Below are 25,393 nucleotides of genomic sequence, written 5' to 3'. Positions count from 1 at the left end.
GCTGGGCGAAGCGGAACATCAAGACACGTGCCAGGACAAAGTGGGAGCGAAGATGTCGCCAAGTCACGATGCATGACGGTACGCCGAGGCCTGGCCCCACCAAAATGTTTCCGCGCTCTTCACCAACCTTGGGACACTGCGACCATCACCGCCCACCATGGCCGCTATACGCGCACAACCACATGACGTGACTCAGCATATCTTCCACGGCGATACTGAGGTCGCGCCTGCCCTCTCGCATCCGCCATGAGTTCCGCATCCGACTACAAGCATTCCGAACCGTCAGAAGATTCCAGCGATGAGAGTTCGCGACCGCCTACACGACCAACATCGCGCCGCCAGTCGTCTACGTCGCACACGCCACGCAAGCGCCGTCGTCTAGAGTCGATCGATCCTGCCCGCGTGCGCAAATACTACCTTGAGGGAAAGTACAACGACGCCTACCGCGTGCTCTTCAACGAGGACGTGACTCGGGCTGCTGCGCGCTTTGAGACGCATGCCGAAAGCTTCCAGTACTACAACACACAAATCGGCGCTTCATATTGGTCAGCACAGGAACAGGCTGTCTTCTTCGCGGCGCTTGAGCGATTGGGAAGGGACGACATCCCCGGCATAGCAAGAGCGATCGGCACCAAGAGCATACCAGAGACGCAGGAGCTGCTATTGTTGCTTCAAGATGCTGCTACTAGGCAGGGCGATGCTAAGGTGACACTCCGCGACGTCCCTGCTGCCATCGACGTGGGCGACGAGTGCAACGAGCAGCTGGATCTTGCGGGTGAAGCCCTGGCGTGGATGCAGGACGTCTTTGAGGCTAGCCAGGAGCGAGAGAGATTCGGCGACTACTGGCTGATCACGCCTGCTGTAGCTGACAAGATTGAGAGCGCACATGACACTGGTCGTGACCGAGCGACCACATCACCGCCTGTCAGCGAGCCAGAACCGTCACGGAGAGGCGGAAGAGTCGTCGTAGGGTATGCAAGGCCTACCAGCACCAAGCAACAGCATGCTGACATGTCACAGAGCATGTATCTCATGCAAAAAGTTCAAGCAAAAGTGCGATCGAGCAACACCATGCGCCAACTGCGTACGGCGGAATACGGGCGAATGCATATATCCCGAACAATCTCTCAAACCAGAGGCAGGCGATCAGTCTGACAAGAAGCCGGTCAAGAGAAAGCGCGGCATCCTCGAGGATATACCAGAAGCCACCCTGTTAGATTCAAAGGTTATGCTCACTCTCTCCAAGACCGTCTTCATGAACCGCTCGCCTACGATACCATCCCCTTGGCCACATTGGTCCGAATACACCTCGGAGCTGGCTCGAGAACCAAGCATCTACCGGACCGCCTTCAACGACTTCCACACACTTGTTCTCTCCGTCACCAAGCGACTCGTCGAGACGGCTCTCATACAGGCTACTTCACGTCTTCGATCACAAAGGCACCGTGTGAAAGGCGGTATTCCTCTGGTAAAGAAAAGGGATGTTCTGACCGCCATCGATATCGTGGGGATGCAGCAGAACGGTCAAGAGAGATGGAAGGGGGTAGCCCGACGATGTGCGCTGAGAGTATACGAAGGCAAATGGTCCCGTTACCGACGCAACAATACCAAACGAGAGGTGCCCTGGGATGAGGTCGAGCAAATTATGACCCCAGCGGAGCCATCGATAGAGCCTCAAACGACAGACGCAGAAACATCTGGCAACGAAACTCCCGATTTCAGTGCAAGAGCCAAGCGGAGCGGGACGCCACTTCCCTTTGATCAACTCGCTCTGTCAGATTCAGATGAAGAATCACTTGTAGGAGAAAGCGAACCCCCTTCGCGAAGTGCGTCTCAATCGAGGGATATTGCGGATCAGCCTGGACCCCGCAAGTTAACCCTGGGTGAGTTCGATCGAGAGATCAGTCGAAGGGAGGAGCACGCCCTTTGGGATATGCTGGATCTTGAGCCAACCGTCAAACTTGAAGAAGCCAATATCGGCGAAGAGAGCGACGAGGATGATCCAGAAGAAGGCGAAAAGATTACAACACTTCCCGACGGTTGGCGCTCCTGGACACCCTGGCGTACCGAATGGGAGGAGTTCGATACTCCACCATCTGAAGCTGCCTTTCTTGCAAACCAGAAGCCTCTTGATGTGCCACCCATCCTTCAAGGGCACATTTCAGACACTGCCGAGTCTAGCTCCGACGATGATACCGACGCACCAACACAAAAGCCGAGGCATCAGAGCAAGCCGTCCATTCAGCAAACGGTTGAGCTACAGACCCGCGGTACCCACGCTTATGCTGCGCTTCAAGGTCAAAGCTCAAAGCCTGTTGGGTCTCCAAGCGAATCTAGCTCCCAAGACGATGATACGAGTGATGACAATGCACAAGACCATGGTCTGCCTCAACCCCCCATCGACGATACTAGGGTGGAAGTTCCTACCTCAGAATCAAGCGATGATTCGAGTGATAGCAGTGATTCGGAGTCGCAACGGCCGGCGCAATCTATTGAAGACAACAGGAAACCGACTCCTAGCGTAGGATCGAGCGAAGTAAGCACCGACATAGAAATGGATCAGCCTGTGCGGTCCGTTGAGCCTCGTAGCACTCGAGTTCCTGCGCCGGATTCAGACGACGAGCCGAAAGAGATGGATTGGGAGAGCTTTATCCATTAGTAGTATATCACATGCGTTTTGTTTGTCGCATTCGACGTAAGCCGTAGCTATATCAGTAATCATCAGAGCTTTCGGTCTCTCACTGTCGAGTCTGTCAACGTGATGGGCTACGTACTCACAGCAAACGCTCACCTCAACCAGCCTGTCGAAGCGCCCGACCCCCGTACTCGTCATGCCTTCCCACCCACTCAAATGAAAGCACGTCATACGCCTCTTTGCATTTCACTGCGATGTCAGCGAGTTATAGTGGGCTATGAGACCCAGTCAAAAAGGACCTGAGCAAGTTGTGCGTCACGGCACGTCACGTATAGGGCTTCATGGGTCAAATGCTTCCAGTTTGCCACGCAGCGGACCTCTACCGCATCTGTGACTGCCTGTAACTTCGAATAGATGGGGTGCTGTACGCATCACATGCCACAACTCAATCAATGACGCATCTGCATCCGCTTTCCCATCGTCACGCACTCGTTATATATATACATACAAAACCTCCCCTGACCTCTTCTCCCCCCCTCCACTCTACACCTGCACAATAACGCCGACACTTTCAACCCCCATTAAGCAACCCCGTTTGACCAACCTCAGACAGCTAACCAATACCCACTACCTCGTACGCCACAACCAAACCAGCCCACGCCTCAAACCCCCACAAACAAAACAATGCACATCACCACCCCCCTCCTCATCACCCTAGGCGCCCTCGCCTCCCTCACCATGGCCGGAGAAGGCGGCGCGCCGGACCCCAACTGTGGCACTCTTTTCTGTAAGCGCGCACAGGCTATGCAGAGTATCAGGGCGTCGTTGCTGGCCAAGGCTAGCGCTACTGCTACTGTTGTTCCTACTGTTTCTGTTGCTAGTGCTGGCGCGGATGCGCATGTGGATGCGGATGCTGAGGCGAAGTAGAATGGGCGGATTGGTATGTGTTTGGTCTTGGAGTGCGGTGCGAGTGTTTGCTGACGGAGTGTAGATTGCTGGGGGTTGTTATCGAGATAGCTTTTTAGGGTGGTGTCTCTGAGCTGTTGATGTTGAATTGTGTGGCAATGTTGTTACTGGGATTTGACGTAGTGGGCGCAGTTGAGCAGCGACAAAGCGCCATGGCCGGCGTTTGTCGATTTGGAATATGGTATAGAAAACTTATGTCCCAACCGTTATGTATCATGAATACATGTCCGTATCGATAACGTGCTTGTGTGTTTGCCCAAAAAGAGTTCTTTAGATTGTATGCTTTGACGTTCGAGAGATCATAGGTTCAGTACAGATACCATAGCATAGCGACTATACTGAGCCTATGATCTCTCGAAACTAAAAGCAAATGATCTAAATAACCCTTTTCGACTCTTCTAAAGCTTATGTCCAAAGGTTTACAAAGGCTACTGTGGGTGGAAACACGTATGTGTACGGGTCCCGAGAGCTGTATGGACAGTCGACAGACTCGCCAGTTCACACCGGACACGGCGAGGTTTTCAGTAATGTAGTATTGCATCTTTGTCGAGTATACCATGCCAGTGCATGCGTGAACTTGTAGATATCCGCAGGATGTCCGGGGTGTTATGACATGACGGACGGGGTAGTTGTCAATGAAAGTATCGTGTATTTGACCAAATTGATTGAGCAGTCGCAAATCGGTCATGTCACAACATCCCGGACATCCTGCGGACTCGCGAGTGCCTCAATCGTATCGTAACAGCGACGCCTGTTCCGGCTGCTCCAGATGACGGTGTTCGAGCTGTTGCTCGTTCCTACCCGATATACCGATGCTCCTGACAAGGAGACTGTATCGTCGTCCCTCATGTCCCATTCCGGATATGCTCAACCTTGGTATCAATCCGATGCATACAACTCCACTCATCGAGATAAAGTTCCTGCACCAGATTCACACTACCAAACCACTTCTCACCCAGCCCAGCACCCGGCAAATCGGGGTTGAGCTTCAGCGCTCTCGCACTCCCAGCTGCCGCGCCATATTGTTCAAAGTGCTTCAACGAGTCGATAGCCCACACCATCTGCTCGTCGTCGCGATAATGCTCCTTCAACCTCGCGCGCCTGATATCCTTCCTTATCTCGGCTTCGGCGGTCGACCACGGCGGCGGGTAATCCGAGGGCATGAGCTTCTCACCCTTTTTCAGGCGCGCGTTGTTGGCTTGGATCTTCTTGGCGGTTTTGATGTGCCATTCGTCTTTGAGAATGTGGAGACGTTCTTGTTCGCGGAAGAAGAGTTGCAGCATGTTCTTCCAGTTGAAGTTGATTTCGCGCGCTGCGACGTCGATGGTGAGGTCGGGTAGCTCGGTGTCGTTTACTAGGTCCCCGATGCTGATTGTGTAGTTGGGCATTTCGGCTTTCCAGTTCTTGACGTTTTCTTCCCAGCGGCGCGTTACTTTGTGGTAATGCTCGCGTTCCTTCTTCCCCGATGCTTTGTCTGAGCCGGGATCTGGTCGCTCATCTTTGAACCAGGCTGTGAGCTTATCTTTGCCTTTGCCGCGTCGCGCGAGCCGCGTGGACACCTCTGGCCTCTTGCTCTTCCCGCCCAGGTTGTACTTCTCGAGCTGGAAGTCTATGTGTATCTCTTTGAGGAAATGTTCGCCGAACGCATGCTCGACGCATGCGCGGAGGGTGGGAGAGACGCGTCGCACGACATTCCAGAGGTGCGCGAGGTCGGTGTGATAGCGGAAGACGTTGATCCACACCTCAGCTGGCAGGGAGGGACAAAAAAGCTCGCGAGCGGTAGTTCGGCGTGGGGCTTTCGAAGCCATTTCGAATGCATGGCCCAGCGCGTTTGGGCCACATGATGCTTCACGTTCTGGCAATCTGAGGTGTGCCGGATTGAAGCCTAGGTTTGCGAGTCAAGCTAGTGACGTAAGCCGGGCCGTCGTGACACTAGTTGGCAGAAATCGCATCGCGAAAATGCCCACAGAGGAGCGAAAAAAAAGATGTCTGATCTCCCCACCATGAGTCGAACAAGGGACCTTCTGATAACAGCAGATATTACAGTCAGACGCTCTAAACCAACTGAGCTACGGGGAGAATACTTCAGATCGAAGTCGTGCTTGGTTATGCCAAAAGTCGAAAAACGAGCATATATATACTCTAAACATGGTGAGGACGTACGTGAATTCGTACAACTACCTTACTAGAGTTAGCATCCCTGAAGGCGGCGAGCAACACAGACTCTGCCAGCCTGTAGTAACGATGCGGGGTACTGGTAGCTGCTCTGAGTATCCTCCTTTCCCCACTTCGTCCGTCATCCGTGTACACATCTCACATACAGCACATCAACTTCGCTAGAGGACCTCGAAACGCGAAAGAATTTTGGTTCCGTACTAAGTTGCGATCGAATGCCCCTCTCGCGCACCGTTGCAGTTCGAAATGCTGTCGATAATGCCGTGAAGAACGCTGTCTATCTGGGCGAGGGACTTCAGTTCAGCTGGACGACCCCAGCATTGTGACGAGCGATTGCTGCGTGCAGCTTGACAAGTTTCCCTTGCTTGCTGGATGCACACCTCTTAACATCCTCAATGGTTCATCGCACTTATTCGACTAGCTGTTTACTCGTCATGGCAGGTCCAGATGGGGGTCGCAGCTTCCTCAGCTTTGCGCAGTCATGACAAGCGGCTTTCGCTTCGCTGCCGCCTTCCACTCACACGACTTACACGACCAAGCATCTTCCTTACAAGTCACGCTCAGCCACCACATGCGCAAGAGGTCTTCTTGGATGCCTTTACTAGCGTATATGTTGAGGAAAGCCACAGTTCTCAATGCAGCTAGGCAAGAATGGCAAACTTAGTGCACCGAGCATGCGACTTTCGTATTGTAGCAGCTGAACTATACAGTTCCGAAAGCTGGTCAGCAGACAGCCCAGCAGAGCTTCTCACTGTGGATTGAGACGCTATAAATGCGCTCGCAAAACAACTGTGCATACGCAAGTCGCAAGCGTCGTTCTAGCGACTGGCTGTGCAGATGTGGCTTTGAGCCGCCTAATCACTAGAGCCTCTGTGGCTGCATCTCGCAGTTCAGCTGAACAGCCAGAGCGTTCTAAAGCAATTCGGCCAGCGCTCTTTGCTTGTTGTTCGTCGTCTTCCAATTCCCTCCGCTCGTTCAGCGACAGCATCTTCGTTCTCAAAGTCTTGTTTTTGAACTTCCTGGGCTATTTCTTCTTCACGATGCCTTGAAATGCGGAAGATGGATTCTTTGGCCTTGCGGATCGTATGCGCACTCTTCCTTGTTCTCCACTCGGTCGAAGGCTCAAACACCACAGCCATAGATACGACCCCGAAATATACAGGATGGCAGAAAGGCCCAGCCGAGCGCGGTACAATGACGATTCTTTGGAGTTGCCTAACCACCGTTTTTGCCTGTACTTGGACGATCCTTCACCTGAATGTGCCTACGTTGCACGACGGTACATGGACCAAACTCTGGCGGAAGATCAAGTGGATGACAATCACTATCATCTTTCCGGAGTTCATTTTTGCAAAAGCAGTTTGCGAGCTGCAGATGGCCATCGAGGACCTACATGAATTAAAGGAACAAGAAGACGCATTCGGGTGGGAGGTGGAATATGGTCGCGGTTGCCGATTACTCTACTGGCTATTCCATCCCCACACCACGTCATCGTCGCGATCAACAGCTAGGGTATTGCCACGGCGCAAAAGATGGACTCTCAAACACTGTTATTTCGCCAACATGGGTGGTATAGTCAGAGATTCCTCCACGTTGAATCAGACCGCGTTACTCACGGCACACGCCTTAGTAAAATGCTGCATTCCGAACAAGCACAGCCCTCTCGATAATTTCCGTCTCACCAAAGAAGAGATTTCGGACAAGTCGAAAGCAGACAATCTAGTGAAGGCGGTTGCGGCACTCCAGATCTTGTGGTTGGTCGTCTCAATCATAACGCGAAAGGCGTATGACTTACCAATCAGCCTGCTGGAAGTCTGCACTGTAGCATTTGCTGCCCTTTCTGTAGCTACCTACGTGGCGAATTTGGCGAAACCAAAAGACATCGATGTCCCCGTTATCTTGAACAACAAAAAATGGAATCACACCGACGACGATGAGTTTTCTGGCCTGTGGGGCGACTCCTTTTTCGAACGATCTGTCAGACCGACCGAACAACATGGCCCCTTAGATCGGAAGCAGCGCATTAAAAACGACATGTTGAGACTCCAGGCGCAGGGAACGCAACATCTTACATTGACGTATGCACTGGCAGTATCCACAATGTGTTTCGGGGCTATTCACTGCGCTGCCTGGCAAAGTTACTTCCCAAGTCAGGTTGAAAGGAGACTTTGGCAAGTTGCAAGTGTATTGTCGTCTACACTACCTCTGAGTAACTTGCTTGCCTTGTTTGCTTCGAACCTGATAATAGGACGGAAAGCCAACAACATCATAACCGCCATGAAATCTCTCATGAACTTCCCCGTGGAAGATCCTAGCGAGTCCACTCGTGAGCCTGATTGCAGCACAGACCTGACACGTGTGAGGGTCTCGTGGCTAAATGACAGATTATGGGTGGAAGACTTAGACGGACTCCAGGTAAGTAATCTGCTACAATCTAACCTGAATTGCGAAGAGTGGCTGACGCTTCTTTAGAGTAGTGAATTTGTCTTTGATACTCTAAAACTTTACACTATGCTAAAAGGTCTCCTTGAAGTGAGAGACGGGGTGAGAAAGGGCGAAGCGTCCCAGTCTTGGTGCGCAAAATATCTGTGGACCTGCAGACGTGATTCAAAGATCGCATACAAATTGGTCGATAGTCCAAAGGATGTCTCGAGATTTCGATCGCTCTTCTTCTCAGAGGCAGTAGTGATCAAGAGGTCACCTTCGACGGAAAAGATGATGCCGCTACTGATCAGAACCATCAACAATTCACACAAAACAACAGAGGAGCTTCATAAGCAGTGGAGCGACTTCACGACAACTTTGGACCGCATGTCTGCCATACTCGCATGGCTCTCAGGATTGCTTTACATCACAGCACGCCTAATCTTACTCGCTGTAGCCTTCGCGGCTTTCCGGAAGCAAAACGAAAGACTGTACATAGACACATGGGCGCGCTTCTTGCCCAGCATCGGGTAAACACACCCTGGCGCAGCATACATCACAATATACAGCACGTCTTACCACAAGACACCGTACTATCTGCCTTGATGTTATTCCGAGCGCCAAATACACTGCAGACATATCTTTTGTAGCGTTGTCAATACTAAATGCCATGTTGCTTGCTCAATCGACCGGTGTGTCCATCGTGTCCGCTTACGAATGTGTTGTATGGTACAACATTCAGATCTCGCTTTCGCGAGAAGTCAAAAGCCCACCATGTTCAAACGTCACACACTGTCGACGACCACTGCCCCCGTCTAAGAATCCAATATCCTGGTTCGCGAGGATTTGCTGGATGTTAGTTGTCGAGTCTCAGTTCCAGTAGCCCAGAAACACAAGTCGCGATTACTTCACCTGAGTAGCCTCTCAGGTTCCACGACGTATGTCTGTATGCCCCAGCACATTTGTCAACTCCCAGGCTCCGCGATGAATCGCGCTTATGCTATTCCAGCAAACTCGTCAACTCTAGGGCTGTGCACAACAGAACGGGGGCTTCACAAGTTCCCAATTACTACACTCATTCGTCATTCTGCACAGCACTCACTTCACGCAATATCAGCACAAAATCTTACATGCAAAAGGAACGATAGTAGTATGTAGAATATATCATTCTGCCTTAGCCATACTATAAAACCACACCAACGCTTTTCCCCATCCAAGCAAAAAAAGCGCCGATGAACGAACTTCCAGTCTGTGTTCGTGTCCCTTATATCCCACATCCTTCCAATCCAAAGATGGTATAGAAAACCAAAAAGAGAGCAGCCACCCAAGCCCTAATTCATTACCACGAAAAGAAAAAAGCGGCCCAAAGCACTAAAAACGGGCACAGCCCCCCTTCCCGAAGGAAAACGAATCGAAGAAGATGAAAGGAGTGGTGTAAAAGACAAAATACATGAAGCGTAAGATTTTAGAGATACACAACGAAGCGAAGCAAACGACAAGCATAAGGAAAATGATAGCAGTAGTAGCGAGGACGACGGTAAATAAGCAGACTGGTATCGCGCGACAAGCAAATAACAAGATTTTGTATCGGTCGGCATAACAGGGACGTAAGAAAAGACATGACGACGTAACGACCGCATCCTGGTCGCTTGTGATCCAAACGCCAGCGGGTATAGACAATATCAATATCGAGGTTGTAACAGATTCGTTTTAGACTGCCGAAGCACGTAACGCGGCCTCGGGCGGTGTAGGAGGCAGTGGCATGGTGGGTGGTGGAGCGGGGAGACCCATGCTCGATGGTGGTGGTGGAGGGAGCGGCATGTTGGGTGGTGGTGTGGGTGAAGTTAGGTTGCGAGGTGGGGTCGGTAGTGTCGGTAGTGGCATAGTTGGTGGTGGGGCGGGTGGTGGTAGGCCCATGGATGCAAGGCTTCGTCGGGGTGTGATGGTCTTTTGCTGCGCGAAAGCTTGCTGTCGGAGTGCTTCGACACTAGGTGTTGGCTTGTGACTTCTTGTGTCTGATGATGGAGCAAGTGCGTTGGACATTCTTCGGCCAGGAACAAAGGACGGTGTGGACGCGATGGCGCGGATTGGGCGGTTTGACAGGAAAGGCGCGTGGTCGGCTGAGCGTACTTGTACTGAAGCAGGACGGCGCAGTTGTTGCGATGCTTGCGCGGAATGCAGACTGTGTGGGTTGGTGGTGGGCGTCATGTTCGAAGCTGCCGACGGCGGCCTTACGGGGGCAGTGACCGATCGGTTCATGACCATACCAGATGGCAGTGGCGAAGGTGTTGGCGAAGGCGTGAGAGAAGACTGCCGCCTTGGCAGGATCGTGGACGAGTCGCCATGCTGTGCTTGAGGACGAACTGGAAATGGGCGTAAGAAGGGCTTTGGCGAGATCCGGCGACGAGTCTTGCCATCACCAGCACTGGCAGTAGAAGCATACATTGGTGCTGGACCCATCATTGACTGACGCTGGGCGGGTGGCGGGGGTACAGGAGCAGGGTCTTTGGGAGGAGGTGAAATGGTATCCCGTCGAGGTGTAGCGCTGTAGATGTGCGCGTTGAACCGTACTGGGCTATCCTCACGAGTGGGTACAACGTCATCGCTAGCGGCCTGAACGGAAGTATCGATCTTCGGCTGAGAGGGAGACGAGCGGGCTGGCGCGTTGTCGACCGTGCTTGGAGCTGCCTCCTCCTTCACTGGTACGACCGGGCCCGCAACGAACGGCTTCCCTAGTTCTGGCACTGTCGGAGAGGCCGGGCTGTACAAGGAGTGTCGCTTGATTGTAGAGGGCACAGTCGTGGTCTGGATCAAGTGCTCATTAGTGATTGGCAAGGGCTGCATTGACCTGCGGCGAGACGACATGGAGTTACTGGGGTTCATGTGGAATGACCGCAGCGACATGGCACTTCGCATGGGCTCACTCTCTCCAGTGGTGAACTCGTCTTTGAGAGGGGAGTGCGGTGCTGGAGACGACTCCCGCGATGTGTTGCGGGTACCTGCGCCTGAAGCTGACGTCGCTGTCGACATGAACGAGTATCGTGACCGTCCGCGAAGCTGGTCAAGCTGTACTTGATGCTGAGAGACAGGCGTCGAAGCAACGGATGACATTTCGATTGAGATGCGGCTGTTATTGTTGTTGTTATACCGAGCCGACTGCCCACTAGAAGAGTCGATGCTGATCTTGGTCTGATCCTTTTCACCGGCGTCCCATTCGGAGGCCACGATCTTCGGCGACGTCGAGAGCTGCGGTTCTGTGGACACGATCCTGCTGACAGCATTTGGGTCGCGGTTGACCCTGTACCGGTGACTAGTTGTTTCTGAGGAGTTCTTGCCAGCGGAGTCATCTGTAGAAGAGGACGCTCGCGCGTAGTCATCCTTTGCCTTCATGCCGCCGAGGCTGTCGATCTCCTTACGCACACTGGTCATCCACTCGTCCATCTCTTCCGCACTCTCAAGAACGAGGAGAAAGCTTGTGGCTGTCTTGCGCATGGTTGCATTTTGTGTTCGCAATCGAGCGAGAAGAGAGTTCTTTGGTCCTGATTCGAATGTTCCGTCGTCGCTTGCGTGGCTGGATATCTGTAGCACCCAGTGCTTGCCAGGTATGAGATCGCACGCAAAAGCCGCTGATTCCTTGCCGAGTTTGAGCACCTTTTCAGGCAAGCGATCGAACGCGCCATCACCGGCATACTGTAGCACAAAGCCGGCCGTGACCAGGATGTATATCTTGTTGACAAGCTCCGGAGGTTGTGGGTTCAGCACCGAGTTGGACATGAGGCGCTTGTGGTTCTTTTCTAGTTTCTTAGTCTCTGCGCCATTTTCTGCGATGGTAGACAAGTCGCGCTGGATGTCTAACTTCTCGCGCAGCGATTCAGCCTGCCGTCTCTGACTTTGTGTCCTCATCAGGATCTCCGGGGCGAACACACATGCCTGTACGGTAGCGTGCTTTAAAGACTGCGGGAAAGCCTGGAACAGCGGAGGTGGATCCCAGTTTCCGAACTCGTGGTGCAGTATAGCTGGTCGCATCGAAACGGGTCGGAAGATCTGGCTTGAGCGTGCGCGAATCGTCTGCTGGGCGGGCGGAGAAGGGTTCTGCCGGAGGGAAGACTTCGGTATGGACATCGGTGGGGTGGGTTTGGGTGGCGTCTGCGGTCGCATCGGTACGGCGAGGCCAACTTCGGTGTGCCCGCGAGCTTTCTCTACTTTGGGTTTACTGAAGAGGCTGAACAACGACATCTTGGAGGCTACGCGTTCCACTTTCTTAGGAGGTGCTGGCAACGGGGCCTGTTTCTTCCCCATCGACGGTGTTTGTGATGCGACGGACGGTGACCGTTCCGGTTCCTGCAGAGTCGCGGTGGATCGATTGAAGCGCCATCGAGACGACATCGATGAGTTGTGAGTCTTGTTCCGCATGTTGCCGACAGGATTGGACGAAGCAGCATAGATTTGACCAGACAGAGCGGACATAGTGGGCGACCTTGGCTTATGAAGCCGGCGAAGTACGGTCGATACCAGAGCAACGTTGGCTCAAACGGTAGATGTGGGCGGGCAATCCAGGTCGTGCAAATTGGTTGCACGGGCAATCCAAGCGTTCCTCAAGACCCTGACAGGGTAGGCTTGCATTCAGCGTAAGCAAACCGTCGGACCGAGTCAAAGTATGGAGTCAGTAGAAAGTAGTTTGTCGTGGGAGTAATAGTGCGCGGGTAGAGAGTGTGGAGATTGCCAGGTTGGGGGTAGAAGGAGCGTGGTATAGGTGGCAGGAGTATAATACTAGGAGAGGGAGAGATCAAACGAGAGGACAGGACATGAGCCCCTAGAGAAGCAGAACGAGCTGCAGATATGACGGAAGCAGAGGAAAGCAGACGGGACTGAAACGACTTGTCAACGTTGAGTTGAGTCGTGGAGAGGAAAAGTGGCAAGCGTTAGTTGCCGCAGATGAATGCTCCCTAATCATGGTAGCGTACAGGGGGAGCTGTTCCCAGGTTCCGTCGTGTGTGATGCGAGGACGCAGGGGCTGCACGAAGGCCCCTTTACGGTCATATTCAGAAGAAAGTTGGGAGGGATGCGATGGCGCCGCACGCTAGCGCTCGCCTGGCCAAAATTGGCGTGTTTGACCTGGCTAGCCGGTGAAGTGTCGGCACAACGTCTTTTGACAGTGCTCGCAAGCTACATAATAGACTCGACGCCAGCTGGCAAAGGTGTGTTGCCCGGACGCAGCGGGATCTCATCAGGCGCCGACGACGATGAAGATTGTCGACCTGCAGCCACGATGTTTCAGCGGCAGCCTCGGGCCACTGTGCCCAAGGCAGTCTCTGAAGCTTGCTGGCGTGCTGGCCCGACGTGGAGATTTGATTGCACGGCGTCGTGACTGGAGTCGAGGCCTGCACGATCTACGACACGTCGGCATGAATGATCGCCGACAGTCAATACTCGGAGATATTGGATGGGGTTCGCAAGCTCGATATTCCTTATTGCGGAACCCATGGCCCCTTCCCGCCAAACACGAATCTGAGAACATGTGGTGAGGGCGCGAAAAAGCAGCGCGGGCACTGCGGCAGAAGTACCCGCGGAGTGCTCTATGTAGAGCGACACAACTCGGGGCGTTTTGCATAGTGGTGAGGTCGTCTCAGGTGTGACGCAGACGGCGAGGTGCATGCACGTATCGATTATCGAGCTGCGATGCCCGCCGCTGCACAAGGGTGGCATGCACAGTGGGAATAGTGCGAATCTTATTGCGGCGCGAGATTTCGCAGGGCTGGAGCGAGGAAACAGACAGCAAAAGGAAATGAGGCTGACCTGGGGAGGATGCGGCGTGGGCGCAGGTGTACCTTGCAGTAGCGCTGGCCGTGCTCAGGGCCGCCCAGGTGTCACGCTTAGCCCCGCTCACCCCACCAACCTCATCGAACGGGAGCTCAGCACGAGGTCACGCGTCTCTGGTGACTTCATCCTATACCCGCGCCTCATTCTAAGGACGGCACATCACACCACCACCTAAGAGTCCTAAGTACTATGGCGCCCGATCTGAACACCTTGCCCGCGTCTCCCCATGCATCTCCCTCACCCCGCAACCAGTCACCCACAAACTCACGCTCCATGGCTACTTCACCGCACTCACTCGCTGCCACTGCCGCTATGAATGCAGGTATTCACAACGAAGAGACGCGCCGCCCGTCTTCGGGTAGTATGCGCAGGGATGTCGAGCGTGCGCGTCGCCGGTCCAGCATTCGCATGAACCTCAACTTGAACGACCCAGCTATCCCGGCACCTGGAGAAATGCAGCAGAGCCCATCCTCCCGTAGCAGGGGTCCATGGCCGCATAGCCCGCACCATGAGCGTGCGCCTAGTTTGGGAGAGCTGCATCAGGAGCTGGAGTATGAGCAGGAAGGACAGGTGGTGAGTCCTATTATGCAGTGATTGTAGACAGAGCGGTGCAATCTCTATCTAACATTCATATTTGTACTGACATATACAGAACCGACTACTCAACATGATTCGTTCCCAGCAGACCCAGATAAACACCCTCCAAGCAAACCAGCAACAGCCCTCTGCTTCCGCCGTCGACGACAGCACCCCAACCTCGGAGCGTTCCATGTCTATACCTCCCTCGCTCACACAGTCTACACACATCTCACCACCTATCGTCTCACCCTTGCCATCCGCTACCCACCCCCGATCTCGCTCTCCATTCGGCTTCGGTACCATCAGTCGCCAGTCATCCTTTGCCGACCGTTCACGACACAGCAGCCATGCAGGATCCCCAGCTCTGCGTCCTATATCAGGCCAAGCAGGACCCTACGACCCCCACGACATGCTTCCCAGCCCCGCGACTTCAAGAGACGAGAGTGCTTATTACCAAGCCGAAACCCAGAACCTGACCCGCGAGAACCAGATGCTGAAGCTAAGGATAAGAGAACTTGGTATGCCATTTCCCAGCCACTACATTGAAGCGCGATGCTAACATTTCAAACCCAGAGCGCCAACTAGCAGACCAAAACCCCACCAGCCAAGTCACCCACTCCCCCACCGTCCACTCCGGCCTCGCTCCTGCCTCGACTCATGAAAGCACAGATGCGGGTAGCGAGGGCGGTCAGCCACCTGCATCGGCAGAGTAGGAATTCTCGCTAGACTGTGTTTCAAGGGCGTTTGGTTCGGGCGCCTCATCATACGACATTGACGAAGCGTGCTGGCGCAGAAAAAAATGATTATGCTGGATGGTTAAATGGCGTTTAGGATAATTCTCCAGTACGAGAAGACGAGTCCTTTCACCAGCCAAAATGCTGGGTGTAGTCGGAATTGAGGTCCATAACCTATGTTCATACTCCGTTTCTTGATTTGTACACGTGAAACCATTCATCTCATACTCTTTTCAGACCCCACTCCAAATTTACCAGAATTTGATTCCACAAAACACATCGTGCCAGCACGAACATTTACATACCATCTTACCAGCACTACCCTACTGCCCTGCCACCCCAAATCCCTCGTACCTCGTACGAACCCCCTCCACCCATTTCACATTACCACCCCCATCCCAGCACCAAGGCCATCCCAGCACCAACCCCCGAACCGCATGCAACAACCGTTCATCCCGCCCCTTCCCCACCTCGGCGTAAGCGAACTACCGTAATCACTCACGTGTAGAGTTTTTCGTTTTTTCGCGGGACATGAATCGACCTTGTTTGATGTACATTAAGCGTTTCCTTTACGCCCGCGCATAATTTATCGATAGCGAGGAAAAAATAGTAAACTTGATAGGTGTGACAAGGGACCCCACTTCGGATTGATTGGACAAGTACCCCGCGTTGTGTACGTGGCTTTGTTGGTGGTTGGGAGACGGTGCTTGGTGGAGGGCTTGTTGGTGACGGGACAGTGCTCAAGCAGAGTTTTCTGTTTAGTTGGTGGACAGTTGTCAGAAAGTTGTCGGGGCAATAAAGTGTAACAGGTTGAAAAGGTGGCGGAGTAGGTATTCAGCATGGTGTTACCCGGTATACGTCCCGTGGGTATCAGATACACAAGTTGAAAATATGTCGAGTGATCGAATTGGAGTATGTAGCAAGAAAGAATCGCTACACTAAACATGTACAGGAACAAACACCCTGGTATCCTCCAGACACCCCATGCCCTATAATCCGTTTCCAAGTCTCTGCTGCGTGCATAGATGTGGATGGATGTGAACCGTTCTCATAAACGCCTATTGCTCCGTCCAGCTAACCCATGCAAAGTGTCAAACCGCTGTCAGTCCGATGAGTACGCGTCCTCTACCTCTTCTTCGGAGTACGTGTAATCCTCTTCATCAGAGTACGTGCAATCCTCTTCTAAGAAGGATTTCTACTCCTCCTCTACCTCCTCCACCGTTGCGCGCGGCGCCCGTTGTGTGACGGCACCTTCTGGAGCGGCTTCTGAACCGGTAGGCTGTGGTGCGGAGTTGACAGGCTCAGAGGCGGGGGTAGCAGCGGGCGCTGGTACAGCCTGAGCGGGGGCAGCATCGATGGCGCCTTTCTTGGGCTTCCCACCGGCGGCCTTTGCGGCGAGTTTGGCAGCCTTCTTCTCCTTCTTTGCAGCCTTCTTCGCCTTGATGTCTTCCGGGGTCTGAAGATATTAGCTTTGAGTCTACAAGCTTCAGCAAAGGAAACATACCTCTTGCCATGCGTAGACAGGCCGGAACGAGTCGAAGAAACCAACATCCTCAAATAGATTAGGGTAGAGCCAGAAGCCAGGCGGTATCGTGAAGACGGTGATGATGAATATAATGAGCCGAACAATCGCCATGGCGAAGAACAATCCGATCAGACCAAGCATGCCCATACTCAAGTACCACACGCCCTGTCGCAAGAAAAGCGGCCATAGAGGGAAGAGCACTATCGTAATGACGAGAAGCAGTGCGCCAACAGCGTACAGCTTCTGCTTCCATTGCGACCCCTCGTACAGCCAGATGTAGTAGTTGTCGTCGTTCGCGTCTTGGTGCTGCTCGATCTTGACTGTCCACAGACCCTTGACGCGCTTGGGCTTGGCGTGGTTGTGGCCATCGTGCGCATGGTCGTCGACCTTTGTGACTCGCAGCGCGAGGAGAGAGAGGGGTAGCAGCTTGAAGCAGTTCTCGGCGGAGGCACGGTCGATGACTTCGGGGAGGAGAGGGTTCTTTGCTCGGGCTTTTTGATATGCGGGGGACTGGAGGGCACGGATTGCTCGCTTGACTGTTGGGTGTGAGTATGACGTTTATAATTGAAGTGAATGTAATGCCCACCTTTGAACATGTCCTTCCTCTTTTCATCATGTACGACTGTCCTAGGCTTCAAGTCCTGCGACTTCAGCCAGTTGGCGACGGCAATGGCTTCTGGCTTGGGAGGACCGGGCTGTATGGGCTGTTGCTGCTGCTGCTGAGCACGCTGTTGCGCCTGCATTTGCGCCTGTTGCTGGGCCATGGCTTGCTGGCGCAATCTTCCGACGTATTCTTGAACCGTAATACCGTGTTTCGCTGCCTCGGCCTCTAGTTGCATTTTGATCTGTTGTATTTGCTCTGGCGTAGGCTTTTCGCCATTGGGTCCGAGGGGAATGGGAATGGAAAACGAGCCTGGTGGTGGCCCGCCTTGAGGGGGACCCTGCTGCGGTGGGGGACCTTGCTCTTCCATAGTGAAAGGGAAACTCGTGACGTTCGGTGAGGTGAGTGCAGCGGTGCCTGTGCGGGAATCCTTTGTTGTGGAGGGCGTCCGGAGGAGTATAGGCTCAGTGTCTGACCACCGTGGAACATTCGTAATGATGCCACATTGCGAATGGTAGGGCCGAGCGCGGCATGACTAAGCCACCTCCGATAGAATAAAATCTCTGCGAGCTGGAACTGTGCTTTACAACACCGCAAACACCACTTTCTACCACAGTTCTTTCTCGTCGCATTCACGACTGCACACACTGGTCTGCATTCTACTGTCTGTTACTCTCAGCCATTATCGCGATTGCATCCGCATGCAAACCTGCCAATGCGCAGTGGCTGGGCGCACAGTATACAGTCAGGGACCCATCGAACTACATCTCATACTAACCACAGCTCTTTCCTGAGTACCTGCATCTACTCTACGCCTTTGGCTATGAGGCGCACGTCTGGCCATTGCGGCAGGGCGTTGATGCTCGCCTGGAACAGCGCCGCTTCGTGTCGCCTGGGCGCATGCAGTGCTTCCACGTACAGTCCCGACAAGCAAACTTGGATATCAGAATCAAGCCAGCTCACTACGTCGCTGCCTGGATATGCTCCGAACCATGTATGCTGGCATGATTCTGGCGGCGACATTATGCTCGTGATGTTCACTTCACCAACACTCTGGCCCTTACTTCCCTTACTGTATAGGCCTATTTTGGTGTGAAGAAGAGGAAACGACCCATTACTCACCGCGTTGTCTTGCCTTTTGGTCTGGCTCCAGTGGTCCTTTTTCGAGGTCAACATACATACACATTGAGTTCCTGCTCATGATCATGTGCTGTCGAATACACAGCTTCCGCTCGGTCCGGTGCCGCATTCTTGGTACGCTATGCGGATCGACATGCGCCTGGCACATGAAACATGGCATCAGTGATGAGTTACTATAATGGTGGTTCGACATGTGAAGACAGATATGCAGTCGTCTCAGTCAGACAAGCAGCTGCAGCCGTATATGCGGCGGTAGTCTCGCCTAAATACAAAGGGCGTTTCGGGCGCCCCAGGCTACATCATCAGAGCTCGAGCAAAAGGGCCGGCCTGACTAGGTGACAAAGAACGGGCACGGCGGGCTGTTGGACGCTGGATGCATGGTGGTGGCCCAGTGGATATTGCGGCACCTGCATTGATGGACGCGCTGGTGGATTAGAAGGCTGATTGGCGCTGGAGATCGCCGTGAACGTTGGATGGGACTAGGGCCCTGGTAAGCCGCCGTCTCTGGCGGCTTGATGGCTCTGCAGCCCGCCCAGGTGGAGTTGGCGACGCGCGATGCGGAGAGCATCAGGACCGACTTTTCTTTTCATCGAGTCGGTGTAGCAGCGAGCGGCCTTCAGTCTTTCGGTCTTCACGTGTATTGACATCCGGCGCCTGACACGTCTTGCGTAGAGCGCGATCATCGATCATCGATCATCACCAGAAACCCCCAGACGGCCTGTCGTGTTGCAGCAGGGATCGCTCCAAGCCACCACTCGAACGACTGAGTGCATACGGAAGTGGATAGGCCTGCCGCTGCTTGGTCTCCGCCGCACCACACCTCGTCATCTCTCGCGCCCGCCTATCCGCCGACAGTGAGAAAAAGCAGGCATCGCCGCACTGCTGAGCGCTGACATTCTCGCCCTCCGACTCGGGCGCTGGACAGCTGCAGACACGCAGCCAGGCAGAGACGACGTGACGGACCGCTGCTGCGCCCCAGGTCGCCGCCCGTACCACGCTTATCCTGTGCCCCAAGCCCGCTGCTGTGCGCCCTCCGCGCAGACGACTCCCGTTCCGCGACACGACGCCCGACCGCGTCCCACGAACGCGCAAACTATCCGCCCGCGAGTGCGCAGCCAGACCGGCGGCTCTGGTGCATGCGAGTGGGTACATTCCAGACAGACACGTCTAGGGACCCGCCCTTACCTACCTACACCATCGGCCACCGCTCCTCGCCGCATATCCTCATCCATCGCGCGCTGACGCCTGGGGCCACCGCCACACTCCGCTCCCATCCAACCCCGCGACACACCCGTCATTACCGGCGCCGTAAATAGACGCCTACCTGCTGCCGACAGCATCTGCGACCACCTGTTCTCCCGCTACTGCCGGGGTCTCTGCTGGTGACGTGCCAGTACGGGGACGCCCGGTGCTGAGGAATCCGAGCCACGCCCCAAAAGACATGTCAGTCGTAGCAGACAGGCGACGATTTCGCGAAGGCATCGGCACCAGTCGCTCCTGGTGAGGCTGTGTCGACCCTCTGAACACCACTTCCACGACTTGTCTGATATCTCACCATGACTATGGTTCGGCAGTACCCCCCGCAGCCGCCGTCGCAGCTTCCCTCCTCCGTGGCCTACAACAACATCGCTCCTGCCCCCGCCCACGCCCCGTTCCTCCGCAATGCCGCCAACTTCGAGGGACACAGTCTCGCCCAGCAAGCGCGGCCGCAGCAGTACGCCCACCCGCTCTCCAGACACAACTCGTACGGCTCCCAGCCCTCCGAGTCTGGCCGGACACCCAAACCCGCAGAACACATGCTTCGCCGCAAGACGCCCAACGGAATTCTGGCAGCTGCGTATGACGGCACATCCGTCGAGAAGAACGGGGAGCCGCATGCAACCAAACACATCCTCCTTCCCGTGACAGCTGAATCAAAACCACCTTACGGTGTCAAGCAGGATCTGCCTCTTCGCTCGCCAGGTGTCAACAGCGGCTTCGGACACGGTCAACAGAATACGCCAGAATGGAGTCCCAGTCGCTACTTCGAGACCGGGTCGGGTCTTACTGGCCAGCACCTACCCCAGATTGATTCTATGCTGAATCAAATACCCACGTTACAACCTCTTCTTCCATATCAAATGTACGGCCATCCCTTCTGCGGGCCCATGGGCCCGCCCTTCCAGGCGCCGTTGAATCCGACTGTTTCCAACGACCAAGGACCATTTGGACCCTATTGGCACGACGGCACTTACATCCCATATCGGCCTGCTGCCATGCGGGATCCTCGTTTCCTACATCATCCGAGTCACAATTGGAGTCACCCGCATAGTAATGCCTTTATCAGTCACCCTTACAATGTCGTGCCCAACTATGCTCATTATCCGCAAAATCCTGTCCACCTGGATTATACCCAAGGCGCCTACAATCATCCAGCGAGGCCGTCAATAGACTTATCCCCCTATGCACAGCCTCAAAACCATGTCGCGTTAGACTATCAGAATCAATCGCTACCTCCCCCTCTCACACAGCGTCCTCAAGATTACCTACACTCTGGCCAGACGACGCCAGTCGCGGAGTATACCCCCATCATGCCGACCGACGAGTACGGGCCAGAGTCACCCAACGGGCAAAGTCGGGAAAAGGTGTTTGCTTGGGCTCACGCAGTATATGTGGACCTACTCAAGTACCTTCAATCAACACGTAAAGCCAATTCGCAAAACGCTCATGGACGTACACACCATAGACCGCACATCTATCCTAAGCCGCCACGGCAGCCTGGACTCAGTCTGTCGAGTTCCTCCACCAACAGCGTTCCATCTCTGGAGCGACGTGTCTCATATCCTATTCCTACTCAGTATGCCTCCCACTCGAGGGCAGATTTCGGATCTAGGAGACCCGCAATGCCACACTCGCGCTCCCTGTCCGCGTGGTCCGTAGGCAGCTCGGATGCAAATGGCCAATCATGGCAAGGGGTACCACCGCAACACTCTATGCTGCCCCCAATGCCAGGCATGGATCCACCACGTACCTTGCGGCGGACCTCTGGCTCAGTCGCAGGCGCCCACCAGAATCTCCGCCAGGGCCTGCCTCCGAGTATGACCGCTGCCTCAGCGCTCGAAGCGATCACGAAGCATTGTGAAGAGAGTAAATGGAGCTGGATAGATGGCATACTTTTAGGGGGTTGTCTCGCGTATGCACTAGGTGACTATCAAAAGGCTCAGGACTGGTACAAACACATCCTTACCTTGGACAAAGAGTGAGCACCCCACTTTCTATCCCCGATTCATACTAACGCACACCAGTCATGTTGAAGCTATCTCGAACCTTGCAGCTACAATGCTTGCTCTTCAGCAGAAGCGTGAAGCCGAAAACTACTGGAGACGCGCAGTGAAACTTCGACCCAGTTACTTCGAAGCTGTCGAGCACCTGATTGGCCTACTCTGCAGTGACCACAAAGGTCGTGAAGCTGTTCAGGTCATCGAAGAAGTTGAACGCCATTTGAGATTTGCCAAGAGGGCCGACGCTCTTCGGAGCCTCGAAGTTGAAAGCGAACGTTCTGCCTCTGAAATAAGCGAGTCAAGTCTATCGGAAGCATCTGATCGGCCCGTGTTTGAGTTCGAGGGGGAGGACGAAGCCGTCTTCAAGGATCTAGACGAGCTCCCTGGCTCGGACCAGCCAGGCTTTGGTTCAAGCGGCTATGCCATTGCTGGTTGCGACAACGGTCGCGTTCTAGCTCTGGTGCATGCCAAGGGCAACATGTTGTACGCACTCGGCGACAATGCCGGTGCCGCCAGGGCTTTCGAGAACGCGGTCCTCATCGCATCTGGACCTCATCCCAATGGCATCGATGGCCTCATCAGGCGCATTCTTGGCGTCGTTGGATACAATGTAGCGGAACGCTCTCCAGGAGGTCGACGTATGCCCCCATCGTCTGATCCTATACTGCTACCGCCGGACGCAGCGACCAGAACGGCTTTGCTCTGCTTCGCGCCGCACGGCCAACTTCCGGGCCTGAAATACGTTCCTAGCGAAGGTCTCTCTAGGAAGGCGGCTATCTCGACTACAAGTAACTCTCTGCTTTCGTTAGCAAAGATTTTCCAGGACGGTATGGCAACCAACTCACCCAAGAATACCGTTTACCAAAGTAACTATGGTGTACGAGAGATTTTGGCTCTATACTACCTGTCGCTTTCCCTGCAGCCTAGCCCATCGACTGCAAACAACGTGGGCATTCTTCTCGCTAGCGTACAGCAATCTGCCCCTTCGAAAGCCAATCCAATGTCGCATGCTTTTGCCGGACCCCACATCCCTGGGCTGATGCCCGGTAGTGGAGTAGCTCTTGCGCTTGCGTACTACCACTACGGACTCCAGCTCGATTCATCCCATGCGCATCTCTATACAAACCTTGGAAGCCTCTTGAAAGATATCGGCCAACTAGATTCTGCTATAAACATGTATACACAGGCAGTCAAGTGTGATCCGAACTTCGACATTGCTCTCGCCAACCTCGCCAACGCCGTCAAAGACAAAGGCCGGATAGCCGATGCCATTTACTTCTACAGAAAAGCAGTAAAGTCCAGTCCAGACTTTGCCGAAGCTGTCTGCGGGCTTGCTAATGCCCTTAACTCTGTTTGCAACTGGGCTGGCAGAGGTGGTATTGCCGAACACGGCGGATCAAGAGACCGCTGGCATGTCAACGACAGTGGCATGCTTCTAGACGCCAAGATACCCGGTGCGTCGAGCTCAGGTTGGATCCACAAAGTCGTGAAATTGGTCGAGAAACAGCTTGCCGATGGTGAGGACTGGGGTCGAGGCATGATGAATGGACAGTTCATACAAGATGTCATCCGTCCCCTAGCTCTCACGGGGAGCGCGCAAAATGTGAAAGAGAAGGAAAATAGCATGGTGTCAGTGTTGCAGCAATGGAAGGGTCAAAAGTGGGAGGGTGCTCGCATCGTACGACTCGTTGAGCGTGCTATACGATGGATGACTTGGCAATGGTACCAGGATCGCTACGTCACTGGAACACAGCGACCACCGGCCTCCTACAAGAGACCTCAATTGCCAGCAGCTTTGACGGTACCTGCGGCGCCTACTGTCCTACCGTTCCACACATTCACCTGCCCCATGTCGGCTAAACAGATACGTCTTATCTCGCAACGTAATGGCCTCCGCATTTCGACCTCGACGTTGAGAGTCCCTTGGTTACCTGCGACCGTCTACCAGCCTCCTGCGCCACCGAAACCATACTTGAGGGTCGGCTACGTATCATCGGATTTCAACAACCACCCGTTGGCCCACTTGATGCAGTCGGTATTCGGTTTCCACAATCCAGGTAGAGTGAAGGCATACTGTTATGCCACCACAGCGAGTGATGGATCAGAGCATCGTAAGCAGATTGAGAGGGAATCGCCTGTCTTCTACGATGCCAGCAGCTGGTCAGCGGAACGACTTGTTCACCAGATAACTCAAGATGGCATCCATGTTCTTGTCAACTTGAACGGCTACACAAGAGGTGCGCGGAATGAAGTCTTCGCTGCCCGTCCCGCCCCTATCCAGATGGCGTTCATGGGTTTCGCGGGTACTCTCGGCGCCGAGTGGTGCGACTATCTTCTTGCCGATGATACCGCTGTTCCTCCAGATACACTCCGACAATGGCGCCGTAACATTGACCTGGAAGACGCTCTTGTAGACGACAACAGCGGTGGTTCAGACGAAGAATGGATCTACGGAGAGAACATTGTCTTCTGCCGGGACACCTTCTTCTGTTGTGACCACCGGCAAAGTGCTCCAGATTCGCAAGGACGACAGCCCAATTGGGAAGAAGAGCAACAGCGGAGGTGGGCCATGCGTAAAGAGATCTTTCCCAACCTCTCGGATAATGCGATCATCCTTGCAAACTTCAACCAGCTGTACAAAGTAAGTTCACTTGCGCCTCTTCCATGTTTCTGATCGCATACTAACGCTATCATCAGATCGAGCCCACGACGTTCCGTACCTGGTTACGCATTCTTGAAAAGGTTCCCAATGCCGTTCTCTGGCTCTTGCGTTTCCCCGATCTTGGTGAGACCAACCTCAAGCAGACAGCTCTTGCCTGGGCAGGTGCAGATGTAGCAAGCCGCATTATGTTCACCGATGTTGCACAGAAGCATCAGCACATCTCTAGGGCTCGTGTCTGCGATCTGTTCCTCGATACACCGGAGTGCAATGCACACACAACCGCCGCCGACGTCCTCTGGTCTGGAACACCACTACTGACGTTACCTCGCTACAAGTACAAGATGTGCTCTCGCATGGCAGCTTCAATCCTCAAGGGCGCGTTACCCAAGACACCAGCAGGTGCTCAAGCTGCGAAAGAGCTTATTGCGAGCAACGACGATGACTACGAAGCCATGGCCGTACGTCTCGCACGCAACTGCACGTACAACGGCTACCGAGCGCAAGGCCGCTTGAGCGAGCTTCGCCGCATGCTTTACGAATCACGATGGTCAAGCCCGCTTTTCGACACCAGACGCTGGGTCAGAGACTTGGAAGATGCTTATGAGATAGCATGGAAGAAATGGGAGAAGGGAGAAGGTGGCGACATTTGGTTGAAACACGAACCATCTCCGCGCACTTAGCAATCGACTTTTATCATTCATTTAGACCGCCGGCATAGCTTTTTTTTTATTTGCGGCGAGCATTACACATATCTGGGTTAGACTCAGTCGGCATACGCCAAGGGACCCTTGGATTTAGCGAGCACGTACGTTCGTTGTTGTTGTTCTTCTTCTTTGTTCCTATACCCCATATTGATTTGGATTGGATATTTA

At 54.0% G+C, this 25,393-nt stretch overlaps 6 protein-coding genes and 1 non-coding gene across 7 annotated transcripts; 3 read left to right on the top strand and 4 right to left on the bottom strand.

Annotated features, from left to right (window-relative positions):
* Nucleotides 1-246: 246 nt before the first annotated feature.
* On the top strand, nt 247-2,659 carry J4E86_003906 (uncharacterized protein; the record flags this gene model as incomplete). Its single annotated transcript, XM_051444455.1, has 2 exons — nt 247-971; nt 1,021-2,659. 2 exons carry the CDS (start codon nt 247-249, stop codon nt 2,657-2,659), a joined length of 2,364 nt encoding a protein of 787 aa, XP_051304080.1.
* A 1,787-nt stretch (nt 2,660-4,446) lies between these two features.
* Nucleotides 4,447-5,409, bottom strand: J4E86_003905 (uncharacterized protein; the record flags this gene model as incomplete). The annotated part of the gene is made up of 1 exon (XM_051444454.1): nt 4,447-5,409. One exon carries the CDS (start codon nt 5,407-5,409, stop codon nt 4,447-4,449), a length of 963 nt encoding a protein of 320 aa, XP_051304079.1.
* Nucleotides 5,410-5,594: 185 nt separating this feature from the next.
* On the bottom strand, nt 5,595-5,680 carry J4E86_003904. The gene has a single exon. It is a non-coding gene; the product is annotated as a tRNA-Tyr (tRNA).
* Nucleotides 5,681-9,910: 4,230 nt separating this feature from the next.
* Nucleotides 9,911-12,667, bottom strand: J4E86_003903 (uncharacterized protein; the record flags this gene model as incomplete). Its single annotated transcript, XM_051444453.1, has 1 exon — nt 9,911-12,667. One exon carries the CDS (start codon nt 12,665-12,667, stop codon nt 9,911-9,913), a length of 2,757 nt encoding a protein of 918 aa, XP_051304078.1.
* A 1,542-nt stretch (nt 12,668-14,209) lies between these two features.
* On the top strand, nt 14,210-15,312 carry J4E86_003902 (uncharacterized protein; the record flags this gene model as incomplete). Its single annotated transcript, XM_051444452.1, has 3 exons — nt 14,210-14,593; nt 14,673-15,117; nt 15,173-15,312. The coding sequence occupies 3 exons, from the start codon at nt 14,210-14,212 to the stop codon at nt 15,310-15,312; spliced, it is 969 nt and encodes a 322-aa protein (XP_051304077.1).
* A 1,216-nt stretch (nt 15,313-16,528) lies between these two features.
* On the bottom strand, nt 16,529-17,829 carry J4E86_003901 (uncharacterized protein; the record flags this gene model as incomplete). Its single annotated transcript, XM_051444451.1, has 3 exons — nt 16,529-16,789; nt 16,838-17,394; nt 17,445-17,829. 3 exons carry the CDS (start codon nt 17,827-17,829, stop codon nt 16,529-16,531), a joined length of 1,203 nt encoding a protein of 400 aa, XP_051304076.1.
* Nucleotides 17,830-20,155: 2,326 nt separating this feature from the next.
* Nucleotides 20,156-25,201, top strand: J4E86_003900 (uncharacterized protein; the record flags this gene model as incomplete). Its single annotated transcript, XM_051444450.1, has 3 exons — nt 20,156-21,837; nt 21,884-24,500; nt 24,557-25,201. The coding sequence occupies 3 exons, from the start codon at nt 20,156-20,158 to the stop codon at nt 25,199-25,201; spliced, it is 4,944 nt and encodes a 1,647-aa protein (XP_051304075.1).
* Between the last annotated feature and the right edge of the window lie 192 nt (nt 25,202-25,393).

This window comes from Alternaria arbusti (genome assembly GCF_024043155.1).
Source record: "Alternaria arbusti strain BMP 1465 chromosome Unknown scaffold_4, whole genome shotgun sequence".
In the NCBI taxonomy this organism is placed as follows: domain Eukaryota; kingdom Fungi; phylum Ascomycota; class Dothideomycetes; order Pleosporales; family Pleosporaceae; genus Alternaria; species Alternaria arbusti.
Note: the sequence above shows the minus strand (reverse complement) of the source record. Positions and strands in the feature narration are given on the sequence as shown.